This window comes from Sinocyclocheilus rhinocerous, unplaced genomic scaffold, assembly GCF_001515625.1.
Source record: "Sinocyclocheilus rhinocerous isolate Xijiao unplaced genomic scaffold, SAMN03320098_v1.1 scaffold1496, whole genome shotgun sequence".
Classification (NCBI taxonomy): Eukaryota; Metazoa; Chordata; class Actinopteri; order Cypriniformes; family Cyprinidae; genus Sinocyclocheilus; species Sinocyclocheilus rhinocerous.
Window position 1 is genome coordinate 659,595 of NW_015644664.1, and position 13,262 is coordinate 672,856.

The 13,262-nt window shown below is 34.5% G+C and overlaps 1 protein-coding gene across 1 annotated transcript in view; it reads left to right on the plus strand.

Annotated features, from left to right (window-relative positions):
* Positions 1-13,262, plus strand: part of atp9a (ATPase phospholipid transporting 9A) — a 54,279-nt gene that overhangs the window by 31,428 nt on the left and 9,589 nt on the right. Inside the window, exons 20-24 of the mRNA XM_016576613.1 lie at positions 2,345-2,434; positions 3,871-4,015; positions 4,995-5,059; positions 7,270-7,425; positions 12,294-12,358. Coding sequence (XP_016432099.1) covers positions 2,345-2,434; positions 3,871-4,015; positions 4,995-5,059; positions 7,270-7,425; positions 12,294-12,358 — 521 coding nt within the window. The remainder of the gene's footprint in view (positions 1-2,344; positions 2,435-3,870; positions 4,016-4,994; positions 5,060-7,269; positions 7,426-12,293; positions 12,359-13,262) is intronic.

Sequence of the window (13,262 nt, forward strand, 5' to 3'; positions counted from 1 at the left end):
TTGTAATAATTTTAATCCCTGTTTCGGAACAAAGCAATCGATCTACAGGTGTGAAAGCATCCTAAGTTTGCAAGGTTTGTGAAATTAAATTTTCATTAGCCATTCAAAGATTTGTTTAAATGATGAAATGCGTATTTGCTGAATGCTGACGGCAAACGAGAAAGTATTATAATGTTTGCCTTTCTATTACTAATAATATAAAAGCAATCCTTACAATACTTTTTGTATACATTTTAATTCCTTTGTTTAACAGTTCTATCGGATTATTAGACAGAATTCTATCCGTATTAAGCCCCGTTCACACTACAAGTGACACGCAATAGCAAAGCGACACAATCCCATTCATTTCAATGGAGAGCTGGCGATTTCCGGCGACACGAGCAACAGCGGCAGTTGGCGACCGGATGGGACGTGTCCAGCGACGCAGCAAAGTTCAGAATCCTTCAACTTTATGCAAATGAAGAGCGACTTTCGGGAGCGACAGCCAATAGGAAAGAAGACGGTAGAGCTCATGTGATCGTTCTCTTCTCAGCGCCGTAGATAAACATACGCAATGGAAGAAAGTAGGCTCTGTTTCTCATTCATTTTTGTTTGTATGTATGGATTTAATTTAGATTTAGATTATATTTAGTCTTTTTACAAAAGTCGCTGCTAGTGTGAACGGGGCTTTAGACAGAACTGTTAAGGACAACGGCGAACAAGAGGGAGAATGCGCTGCCGCTCTCAGCGCCGTCAAAATAAAAGTCTGGCGCGCCGTCAAAGCATCGGCCAAACAGAAAAACGTATCGGCCGATGCCGATATTTGAAAAATGCCAAATATCGGCCGATATATTGGCCATGGCGATATATCGGTCGACCACTAGTTTGGGATGTGCTTGTTATTTTGGTGCCATCAGACAAACAGTATTTCGGGATGTCATTTCGGGAGAAAAAATTCTGGAAACAGGAGCCTATGTGCAAAGATGGCAAGTGGTTGCCATTTGAAATGAATGGAAACAATAACCAATATTATATACCTCCTTCACCAAAATAGAGACATAATCTGTCAGACATATGCACTACTGTTCAAAATATTTTTTAATGTTTATGCTCACCAAGGCTGCACTTATTTGATCTAAAAACAGTACAAATGTGAAATATTATTGCAATTTAAAATAACTGTTCTATTTGAATATATTTTAAAATGTAATTTATTCCTGTGATGTAAAGCTGAATTTTCAGCATCATTACTCCAGTCTTCAGTGTCACATGATCCTTCAGAAATCATTCTAATATGCTGATTTTCTGCTCAAGAATCACTTCTCATTATTATCAATGTTGAAAAAAGTTGTTCTGCTTAATATTGTTGTGGAAACTACCATACATTGTTTTTTTTTCAGAATTTTTTGATTAATAGAAAGTTCAAAATAACAGCATTTATTTGTAAAATTAACCTTTTGTAACATTATAAATGTCTTTACTGACAATTCTTTACTGAAATCCTTGATAAATAAAACTATTAATTTATCTAAAAAGCAACTTTTGAACAGTAGTGTACTAGCTCAATAAATCTTGTCTCACACCCAAATGTCTCCAACACAATTGGGCTCCAAAGCTTGATTGAGTTTAGTAGCCTTCATCGATCCAAACAGGGAAAGTAGCTTCCTGAAGTCTCCCTGTGCCCTTTCTCTGTGAAACGTGACTCTATGAGCTCTTGTGGAGTTCCCATGTGGCGTGCTGCCACAGAAAGATAGGCCGCTCTGAGGAAGGTTGAATCTTCCTCGCTGCAGCGGTTCCTGGAAACAGAAGACAATGGCTGGCACAATATGAAAACAGGCACCTCGTTTCCATAGCGGCATCTGGATTGACTTCCTCCTGGACACAAATGGCATCCAGATTGAGGTCTGGTGTGTTTGAAATTGACAGATGAATTGCTCTTATGTGAACGTCCACCAATTAGAAAACATCCTCTCTGTTGGCGAGGAGTTTTGGATGGATTTATGTGTCCAAAATTGGTTTTGGTTCATGTTTTGAGATTAATTATAAAGAAATAGTCTGTGATGTAGCCTTTGAGAATCCAGTTATATGCCCCTACAATTCATAATATGAGAGCAAAAAAATGCCCCTGTATGAATTTTTCAATTATCTTTGGGGGTTAATTCCTGTGATGCAAAGCTGAATTTTCAGCATCCTTTACTTCAGCCTTCAGTGTCACGTGATACTTCAGAAATCATTCTAATATGCTGATTTTCTGCTCAAGAAATATGTGTCCAAAATTGGTTTAGGTTCATTTTTTGGGAAAATTATGAGTGTGTTTGTGTGAGAAAAAAACAGTTCTGATGCTGAGCTCTCCGATGGGTTGCAGGTAACCACTCGAAGCGAAGCCCACCTTGAGCTCAACGCCTTCAGGAGGAAACACGACTGCGCGCTGGTGATATCAGGAGACTCTCTGGAGGTAATGTGAGCCTGCATGTACACATTAGATTCGAACAAACCCCTAACACTGTTACAGACCCAAGCCGCACTGTTTGTGTAAGACACGTCAGTAAAACATGAAATCATGCAACTTGTGCTATTATTTTGTGATCAGACTTATCTATCACATGATCTAGAGACAAAGATATAGTGACTCTGGACTCGGACCAAGGCTGCATTTATTTGATCAAAAATACATTAAAAACAGTAATACTGTGAAATATTATTACAATTTAAAGTAACTGTGTTCTATTTGAATATATGGTCAAATGTAATTTATTCCTGTGATTAGTGCTGGGCGGTATGACCAAAAATGTATATCTAAATATAAAAATAAATAAAAAAATGTATATGTATTTTTCAAAATTATACCAGTTTTACGGTACATGACGGAATGTTTTTTTCATGCGTGACCGGGTGTTAACCATATTTTCTACTGATTGAGAGAGGAAATACTGCAGTATATTGACTTAGAATGGCCCTATTTTACAGCACTAGCTGTGATGTAAAGCTGAATTTTCAGTATCATTACTCCAGTCTTCAGTGTCAGAAATCATTCACTTATACTGCTAAGTTTTTCGTTTTCTTTTTTTTTTCAAGATTCTTTGATGAATAGAAAATTCAAAAGAACAGCATTTATTTGAAATAGAAATCTTATGTAACATTTTAACATCTTTACCGTCACTTTTGATCAATTTAAAGGGATAGTTCACCCAAAAATGAAAATTACCCCATGATTTACTCACCCTGAAGCCATCCTAGTTATATGAGACTTTCTTCTTTCAGACAAATAGAATTGGAGTTATATTAAAAAATATGTCCTGGCTCTTCCAAGCTTTACAATGGCAGTGAATGGGGGTCGAGATTTTGAAGCCCAATAAAGTGCGTCCATCCATTATAAAAAGTGCTCCACATGGCTCCAGGGGGTTAATAAAGGCTTCCTGAAGTTAAGCGATGCATTTGTGTAAGAAAATCCATATTTAAAACTTTATAAACCGTAATTTCTAGCTTCCATTAATTGTCGTACTCGCATTCACAAGAGAGTGGCGTTCCAGCGGAAGACGTAGAACGTAGGCATAGCGTAATGAATTTATAGAAATTACGGTTTATAAAGTATTAAATACTGATAAATCTGTAGATATTAGTATAAAATATGAGTTATAATGAGGTTAAAATTTCAATAATTTGTCTTGAATGTGTGTAATTTGTGTGAAATCGCCTCCATCCAGATTAATTTATTTATTTATTTAAGGTGTCTCATGATGTTTGCATTTCCAGTAAATGACCACTTTGATTAATAGTTTGATTTGGGTTTTATTTATGGAGGTTTTGTGTCATTCTGTCCTTCAGTATTGATTTGTCTGTCTGATGTCTCAGTGAATGGCCTGTTCTCAGTCCTGTTTGTTGTTGTTGCAGGTTTGTCTGAAGTATTATGAGTATGAGTTTATGGAGTTGGCGTGTCAGTGTCCGGCTGTCGTCTGCTGCCGCTGCGCTCCCACACAGAAAGCCCAGATCGTTCGACTGCTGCAGGAACGCACCGGCAAACTCACCTGCGCCGTGGGTGAGTACGCAACTTCCTCTCGGCCCTGCTCAGTTGTGTTTGATTAGGGTTAGAGCTAAATCTGCAGGAAAGTGGATCTCGAGAGCCAGATTTGAGGATACCTGGTTTAGAGATTTTAATATCATCCAATTCAGATTATTGCTGATATATATAAAAAAAAAATAAGCCTACATATTTACAGATACCGATATACTGATATGTTCATCAATATATATTTAAATTTATTTTTTTGGTTACGTAACTTTCCATTGCATGTTTAGTCTTGACATGTGACATAATATCAGTTGGGGTGATTATCGATAACTAAAAATAAAACTAACCCTTCTCAATGCATATTCTGCAAGATTCCCCTTTCTGTCAAACATATTTTTTTGGACTGTCCTGCTTTTAATGTATGGAGAAAATTTTTTATGAAGTGAACTCACTTTTATTTAGTATAATTTTGCCAGAAAAGGTTTTAGAATTTGTATCATATGTTAATGTAAAAAATCTTGTGTAATATAACTTGTGTTTGTTTGTTTGCTGGTTTTTATTATATTTGTTATACTTGTATTTTTTTATTGTTTTTGCCATGAAAATAGCTTAAGATGCTGACATGACGTTAAATAAAAAATATACTAATACTAAAAGTAAAACTATAAAAAATAAAATAAAATTGTTACTTGAAATAAAATAAACGTTAACTGAAATACAACAAAATTAAATTTGTTTTATTTCAGCTAGTTGCCAAGGCATCATGTCTCATTTTCATTTAGTTTAAGTTGAATAAAATAAAAAGTAGTAATAAAATGATTAAAACTAAATAAACTAAAACAAATAAATCAAAAATAATGCAATATGCAATAAAAAACTAAACTAATAAAAATCAAAATCAAAAATATCAGTTATACTAATATGACACTGCTCTGTCATAAGGTCTCAATCTGGGTCACGGCACCAGCTGTCTCTGGCTCATCACTCGCTGTTTTCTCTTTCTCAGGGGACGGAGGAAATGATGTCAGCATGATCCAGGAAGCAGACTGTGGCGTGGGAGTGGAGGGCAAAGTAAGAGCTACCACTTCCCAGAGCAGCAGTCCTGTCATACACACTGCTGCCTGCTTCCGGAGGCTTCCGTCCATCTGCGTCAAACACACTTGCGTTACACAGATTCTCACATTTCTTACATTACATGACACTGAAAGCTCAGCGATGTTCTCATGTAAAATCACTTCAAACATTTACACGCTACAGCTTCCCACGACTTGTTTTTATTTAAAACAAGTTCCTGCTCTTAATAATGTTATTTTTAATAATACAATGTCTGATTTTATAATCAAAATATAATTTTATAATCTTTCTTCAAATCGTACCAATTAAAGTTGTTTCTCAGCCTCTGAAACAACTTTAATTGGTAATCATTATTTATATTTATTTTATTTCACACTATATTGAGTGCACTGGCATTCAACAACTGACTAGTTTATCTAGGTTATTAATAGTAGCTATCTAGTTAACTAGTTTATTAATAGTTTTTCATAGCTGTATTGACTAATTAAGACCTGAACCCTGAACCTTTAATATCAGAAATAAAAATGTTTTCATATCAGAAATAATAATATTAAATATTTTTATGAGCATGTACCATAGTATAATTGTGCCATAGCATTAGTATGATTTTCGTACACAATACCAGTGTATTATCATAGTTTTTTGGACATGTTCCATGGTAATAAAATGTCATTTTATTTGTTTAAAATTGCATATAATACTTATTTATAATATTACAATATTATTATATATTTTTGGACATAATACTGTGGTATTACCATAATTTTTTGCATGTGTACAATGGTAATTCCATGTTTTGTAAGACATAATACTATTGTAATACTGTGATATTTTATAATTTCATTTGAATAAATAAATTTATTTATTACAACTAGTTTATCTACATATTTTAAAAATTAATTTAGATGTTTATTTTATAATTTAATTTAATTTAATGTTTTTATATAAATAGTTCAGCTTGGGATGTATTAGTTTTTCATATACCTAGCTATATCAACTAATAATTATTTATATACAGATGTATATTTATATATATTTTAGGTGTTTTTTTATTTTTAGTGATTGTTTAATGATAATAGCTAATAGTATCAGAAATATTAATATGCTTAACTAATTTATCTGCAGTTTTTTTTTTATTTTGTAATAGTCATTCTTTATTCATTATACTTAATAGTTTTAAGTCAGAACCATCCAACCTAATATCAGAAATATTAATGTTTTCAATTAATTTATCTGCAGTTTTTTCATTATTTATTTACATTTCTTCTGTCTTATTTTATCTAGATTTTATTTTATAGTATATAAATAGTTCAGCTAAGGATATGATAGTTTTTTATTAACCTAGCTGTTTTGACTAATTATTTTGTTTTATTTAAATTTTTTTTATTGGTGATTCTTTAATTATTTTATATCTTATAGTACTTCATATTTTTTCATATTCTGAGCTGTTTTGATTAATCAAGACTTGAAACCATCTTAATATCAGAAATATTAATGTGTTTAGCTAATTTATCTGCAGTTTTTTTTTTATTTACATTTCTTATTATTTACATTTTACATAGATACTATAATTTATCTAGTATTGTATTTTATATAAATAGTAGGGATATAATAGTTTCTCATATACTTAGCTGTTGCATTTGTATTGTTTTTTAAATATTTTATTTTATTTATATTTTTTTTTTTTCATTTTATTACATGTTATTTTACTCTAAATACTTCAGCTAAGAATGTAATAGTTTTTCATAAACCTAGCTGTGTTGACCAAAGATTTCAAAATAAGTAAGAAACTTCAGTGACTCTACATTGTTTATTTCAGGATGGTCTGATTTCAGGAATCCCACCCTGAGGTGGATGTCCAGTTTAGAAACACATTTTAGACGTCAGACATTTTATATGTGCCTAAAATACCTAAAAGCCAACTTTACCCAGTTGTGGTGGGCCGAGCGAGGTTTCCAGGTCATCCAAATGAGACGTTATGGGACGGTTAATTGATATTGAGTCATTCATGACTAACATGGCTTAAGCCTCGATTGACTTGACGTGGTTACGTGGGCCGTTGTTTTGGTTCACTCACTCATTCCTGAACTTCCCAGTGATCCGAACATGCTTAATATAGGCCGGCTTAATCTAGAAAACATTGTTGCTCGTGGTCCAGAAGCTGCGTGTGAGCGCTCAGAGCTGTTTGTTTATTTATCTGTGTGCAGGAAGGGAAGCAGGCGTCTCTGGCTGCAGATTTCTCCATCACTCAGTTTAAGCACTTGGGCAGACTGCTCATGGTCCACGGCAGAAACAGCTACAAACGCTCCGCCGCGCTCAGCCAATTTGTCATCCACCGGAGTCTCTGCATCAGCACCATGCAGGTAGCGTCTGCTGCAGTAATTATCCACCGCTAGCCCATCAATCACAGCAGCCGCACATAAACACACTGCAGCGACGAGGGCTTCATGTTTAAAAAAAAACAACCACTTGTATTAGGCAAAACTCTACCATATTTACCCTGGTATAACACACATTAATGTTAGTAAAATAAAACTGCTAACAAACTACCATGGTTTTTATGAGCATATACCATGCATAGGGATGCACCGATATGAAAATTTTGGCCGATACCGATAATTTTTTATATATGAAAGCCGATAACCGATATGTTAGCCGATAAATCTAAATCCAAATTTTTATATATTTTTTGAGAGCCTGATTACAAAAAAAGTCTCACCATTAAAAGCCATTAAACACTTCAACATAAATCAAACATAAAGCAGCCTTACAAATAAATAAAATAATGCAAACAAGTCACTGGACAACATTACTTAGGTGTAAAAAAAATCAAAAACCATGTGCCATGGATAAATTAAACGGAATAGCCTCCTTACCGACAATAATAAAATTATTTTAATTAAACCATATGAAAATAATAAGATAAAAATAAAAGTGGTGGTTATTAATAATAATATATCAGTGATTTTGAAAAAGAAGTTCAAAATCTTAAATTAATAGCTACCATTGTTTTAAATAGCAGCATTTCTGTTTAAACTGCGTGCGCTGTTGCTGAAGAGCTGAATGAACACCGGTAAACTGAAGCGCTTTGTTAGCGGGTTAATTATGCTATATGAGAATCAGATATTTATACAACATAAACATAATATTATAACTTATATATGCACAAAAAGACGCAAATGCAGTGATCTTGAACTAAGTTATGTGCTAGTCAGATGTGTAACTCGACGCGCTCTTCTTCCCGTAACAACGCACTGAAATTCACATGAATTCACTGAATTCACAACTTTTATTACGGTAATATTGTCTTTATAATGTTATGCATATGACATTCCTAGTCATACTAGTTATTAATGTTATGCACTGCTGTTCACACTGCGTGCGCTGAAGCTGAAGAGCTGAATGAACACCGGTAAACTGAAGCGCTTTGCTGGCAGCTTATTTAACTCAAGGAAACACATCATATATGTGAGATTAATCAGATATAAGATTAATCAGATATTTATACAACATAAACATAATATTACAACTTATATATGTACAAAAAGACGCAAATGCACAAGTGAACACAAAGCAAGTTACGTGCTAACCAGAATATAACTTCTGTTGTGGATGTGCTCTTCCCGCAACAGCGCGCTGAAACACAACAAATTAAAGCAAAGAATTCACAACGTTTTATTATAATAGTGTTCTCATTATAATGTTATATATATATGATAGTCCTAGTTATTAATGTTGTGCGCTGCTGTTTGAGCTGCGTGCGCTGAGCTAAAGATGATCACCGGCAAACTGAAGCGCTCGATTAACCCTCTATTAGCTTAACCAAACGAATTCTATATGCGATAAATCAGACCTATATGCATACAATAAACACAATATTACAACGTACAATTGCACAAAAGGCTGCAAATGTACAAGTGAACTTAACTGTGCTGGTCATGAAGGTGCAGCTCTGTTGTGAATGCACTCTTCCCGTAACAACGCGCTTAAACACGGGCTCACAAAGATTCCATAACATTATTTAACAGTAATGTTCTCATTATATTATGACAGACTTGCCCTGCACATGTTGCACTTCACTGTTGCACTTTTCCTTTTTGAAGTGATTCCAATAATATTTCAAGCAATTAAAAACCATCATGGTGAACAGTGCGCATCTGAAGCGTCTCTGCAGGAAATAATGCATTATTTATCGGCTTTAAGATATCGGCCACATTTTCTTATCGGTTCGATACCGATAACAGAAAAATGTACATTTATCGGCCGATACCGATATGGCGGCCGATATATAGTGCATCCCTAAGAAAAACTGACATAAAGCAGTGATAAAGTAGATGCAAATGTCTCAAAGTGCACAGACTAGTGGAGATGTGAAGCGGTGCATCACTCACCTGCTGAACTCTGGAGGTTGAATCCATGAATTTGTTAAGGTGTGAATGTGTCAGTGTTAATGTGCTTCATTCACACATCTTCATATAGATCACAGACAGACACTGAATCTTCACAGGGGTTTTGATGAATAATTAAATGTCAGGTAAATATAAATGTGAATGCAGATATTAAGATTACTAAACATGTATTTTGTAGTGATTTAACAGGAACTGCATTGTAAAAAAAAATAAATAAATAAAATAAATTCTAAAAATGTTGTTTGTTTTAAAGGAAAATACTTTGTTTAGTTCGGTTACTTGAAAATTTACTACTAATTTCTGAAAATAGTTTCTACAACAAATATTTTTCAGTGACATATTAAACTTGATGGGTTGTGCATTAAAAACAAACGTTGTTCATTGAAGTCTTTTGTTAATAATTGCCCGATTGTTCGTATTTTTGTCAAATGATTGCATATCTCTTTAAGGTTGTAACACTTCTTATGATTAGATAAACACAGCTTTATTGATCCACTCTGGAAAATTGAGCAAATGTTAATAAATACTCTTTTAACTTATTAAAGCGTGCAGTTTTTTGTTAAAAATATAAGAAAAATCTGAAATTCCTTCATTATTTTGATGATCATGTGCACATGCACTCTGAGTTGCAATGCCAATAGATGGCAGTGCTAGACAAACCGAATTACCAGAATATAAACCAGATTTGATCAGTTTTGCAATGATATGCATGGCTTTTACGCTTTAATTCTTTTCTTTAGAATGGCTTCTGTGAACAGTTACTTTGTTCTTGTGAATTAATATTTCATTTACTAATGGCAAGACCGGCTGAAAGTACTAGGTTTATGCATTGAGCTCTTTTAGATGAAGGACTAGTCACTAGATTTATTGGCACCAAATCTGAGAAATGCATGCGAAATTAATGTCTAAATAACTAATGTCTCCCTTCACTTCAGGGTCTCTCTTGTGGTTTCTGAGGTGAAGATCAGTCACGGGTAGTTTCGCACAGAGATCCGGTTTAGTTTCCCACCAGCACAGAGTCATGAATCCAGCAATACACCAACTTAATGAGCAAATTTAGATTGTCCCTTTTGTGGCCACTTCTGTTATATACTGTATGTGATACCCAGCTGACAGATTTGCATGCACAGTTTGTGTAACAGTGTCAAAGAAACAGTTCACCTCAAAAAACAAGTTATTAACTGATGGACTGGAGTGGTGTGGATTACTTGTGGATTATTGTGATGTTTTTATCAGCTGTTTGGACTCTTATTCTGATGGCACCCATTCACTGCAGAGTTCCATTGATGCTACATTTCAATTTTCACACACACCACATTTCAATCTGGCGTGTGTGTCTAATGCTGTGGGACTCGGGAACGTCTGGCGTTTTCCGTATCTCTGCCAGATGCATGGAGGAGGTGAGAGGATTCGACTTTTACGTGTTTGCACGTGAACGTTCGCTTTTCTGAACTAGTCTTTGATGGAGAGCTTGAAGACAACAGCAACACAACAAAACATGCAATGTGATATTTGCAAGACTTTCCAAAAATTCTAAACAAATTAATAGATTTTTCTGTTTTTAAATCTTAGAAACATCAAAAACAACTCCACTTTATATATATAAAAAAAAAAAAAACAGCTTAGTTTTTCATAAATTAAATTTAGCTATGTACAAAAAAAAATTGCCAGGATGATTACAGTATGTATTTTATGCTATATTCATTATCTTTATCATCCAAAAATTCTTAACAAATCATGCGTGCGCTGAAGCTGAAGAGCTGAATGAACACCGGTAAACTGAAGCGCTTTGCTGGCAGCTTATTTAACTCAAGGAAACACATCATATATGAGATTAATCGGATATTTATACAACATAAACATAATATTACAAGTTCTATATGTACAAAAAGACGCAAATGCACAAGTGAACACAAAGCAAGTTACGTGCTAACCAGAATATAACTTCTGTTGTGGATGTGCTCTTCCCGCAACAGCGCGCTGAAACACAACAAATTAAAGCAAAGAATTCACAACGTTTTATTATAATAGTGTTCTCATTATAATGTTAAATATATGATAGTCCTAGTTATTAATGTTGTGCGCTGCTGTTTGAGCTGCGTGCGCTGAGCTAAAGATGATCACCGGCAAACTGAAGCGCTCGATTAACCCTCTATTAGCTTAACCAAACGAATTCTATATGCGATAAATCAGACCTATATGCATACAATAAACACAATATTACAACGTACAATTGCACAAAAGGCTGCAAATGTACAAGTGAACTTAACTGTGCTGGTCATGAAGGTGCAGCTCTGTTGTGAATGCACTCTTCCCGTAACAACGCGCTTAAACACGGGCTCACAAAGATTCCATAACATTATTTAACAGTAATGTTCTCATTATATTATGACAGACTTGCCCTGCACATGTTGCACTTCACTGTTGCACTTTTCCTTTTTGAAGTGATTCCAATAATATTTCAAGCAATTAAAAACCATCATGGCGAACAGTGCGCATCTCAAGTGTCTCTGCAGGAAATAATGCATTATTTATCGGCTTTAATATATCGGCAAAATGTTCTTATTGGTTCGATAACGATAACATTAAAATTTACATTTATCGGCCAATACCGATATGGTGGCCGATATATCGTGCATCCCTAATTTTGGATGCAAATGTACACATTTTTGGACATGATAATATGATAATGCCAAAGTTTTTTGAACATGTACAATACACTTTCATCTGCACATGGTAACAATTTGCCAAGTGACGGGACGAATGAATATAGCATGGCTTTGGTTGCCTGCTGTCTGATGTTTGTGCTGATGTTTCCACAGGCCGTGTTCTCCTCTGTCTTCTACTTTGCATCTGTTCCACTTTATCAAGGCTTCCTCATTATCGGGTGAGTGTGCGAGTGCTGATGACTCATTTGCACTCGCTGAAATCTCGCTGGCATTTCAGCCATGTGTTTCAGACAGCTCTGACATTTGAGGATCGCTGAGGGTTTTGTTCCATCGAGAGTCACGGCCGCTGAGCTCGCAGAAAAGCATCAGAGCTGATGCACATCAAAAGAGTCTTTGTGAAGTCTGAAACGATCAAGAGGTTAAAGCGGACAGGCTTAGGTCTCGTCTAATTCAGGGAAAATGATGAAACTCTCCATCAAGACAGTCCGGGACAGAGAGAGGAACAAGATGAAACTTCACCCACACTAGTACAGTTGTCAATCTAGATCCGTCACTTTGACTTTCTCTGCATAGGAAATACATGCTTGTAACTTGTACAAGCCAGCAAAATGTCTAAAAGTTTACTACATTTGGTGCATTTTACTTTTATTCACTGATAAATGTCAGAGTTAAAGATGTTTTCTATTACTGGCTCAAAAAGAATTTTCCCGTGCTGGAAAAGTTATGAAAAATCTCAGAAAAGCATGAAAAGTTCCATAGTCGGTATAATAACTTTTTTTTATCCTTTGCTTTCAAATATATTTTATTGGTTAGAAATTGATTTTCGTAACTGCAAACTCTACATGTTTTTTAATCCTAATCCAGTAGTTTTGAATGACTGGAAAATCATTGGCCTGATGGTTTGGAAAGCAAAAACATAAAAAACAAAAATGCCATATAGCATAAAAAATTTATGCATTCTTCATGAAAAATTGTGTGTCAGCAAGCGTGCATTAAATTGATCAAAAGTGACAGACATCTATAATGTTTATATATATATATATATGTATATGTACAGGTGCATCTCAATAAATTAGAATGTCGTGGAAAAGTTCATTTATTTCAGTAATTCAACTCAAATTG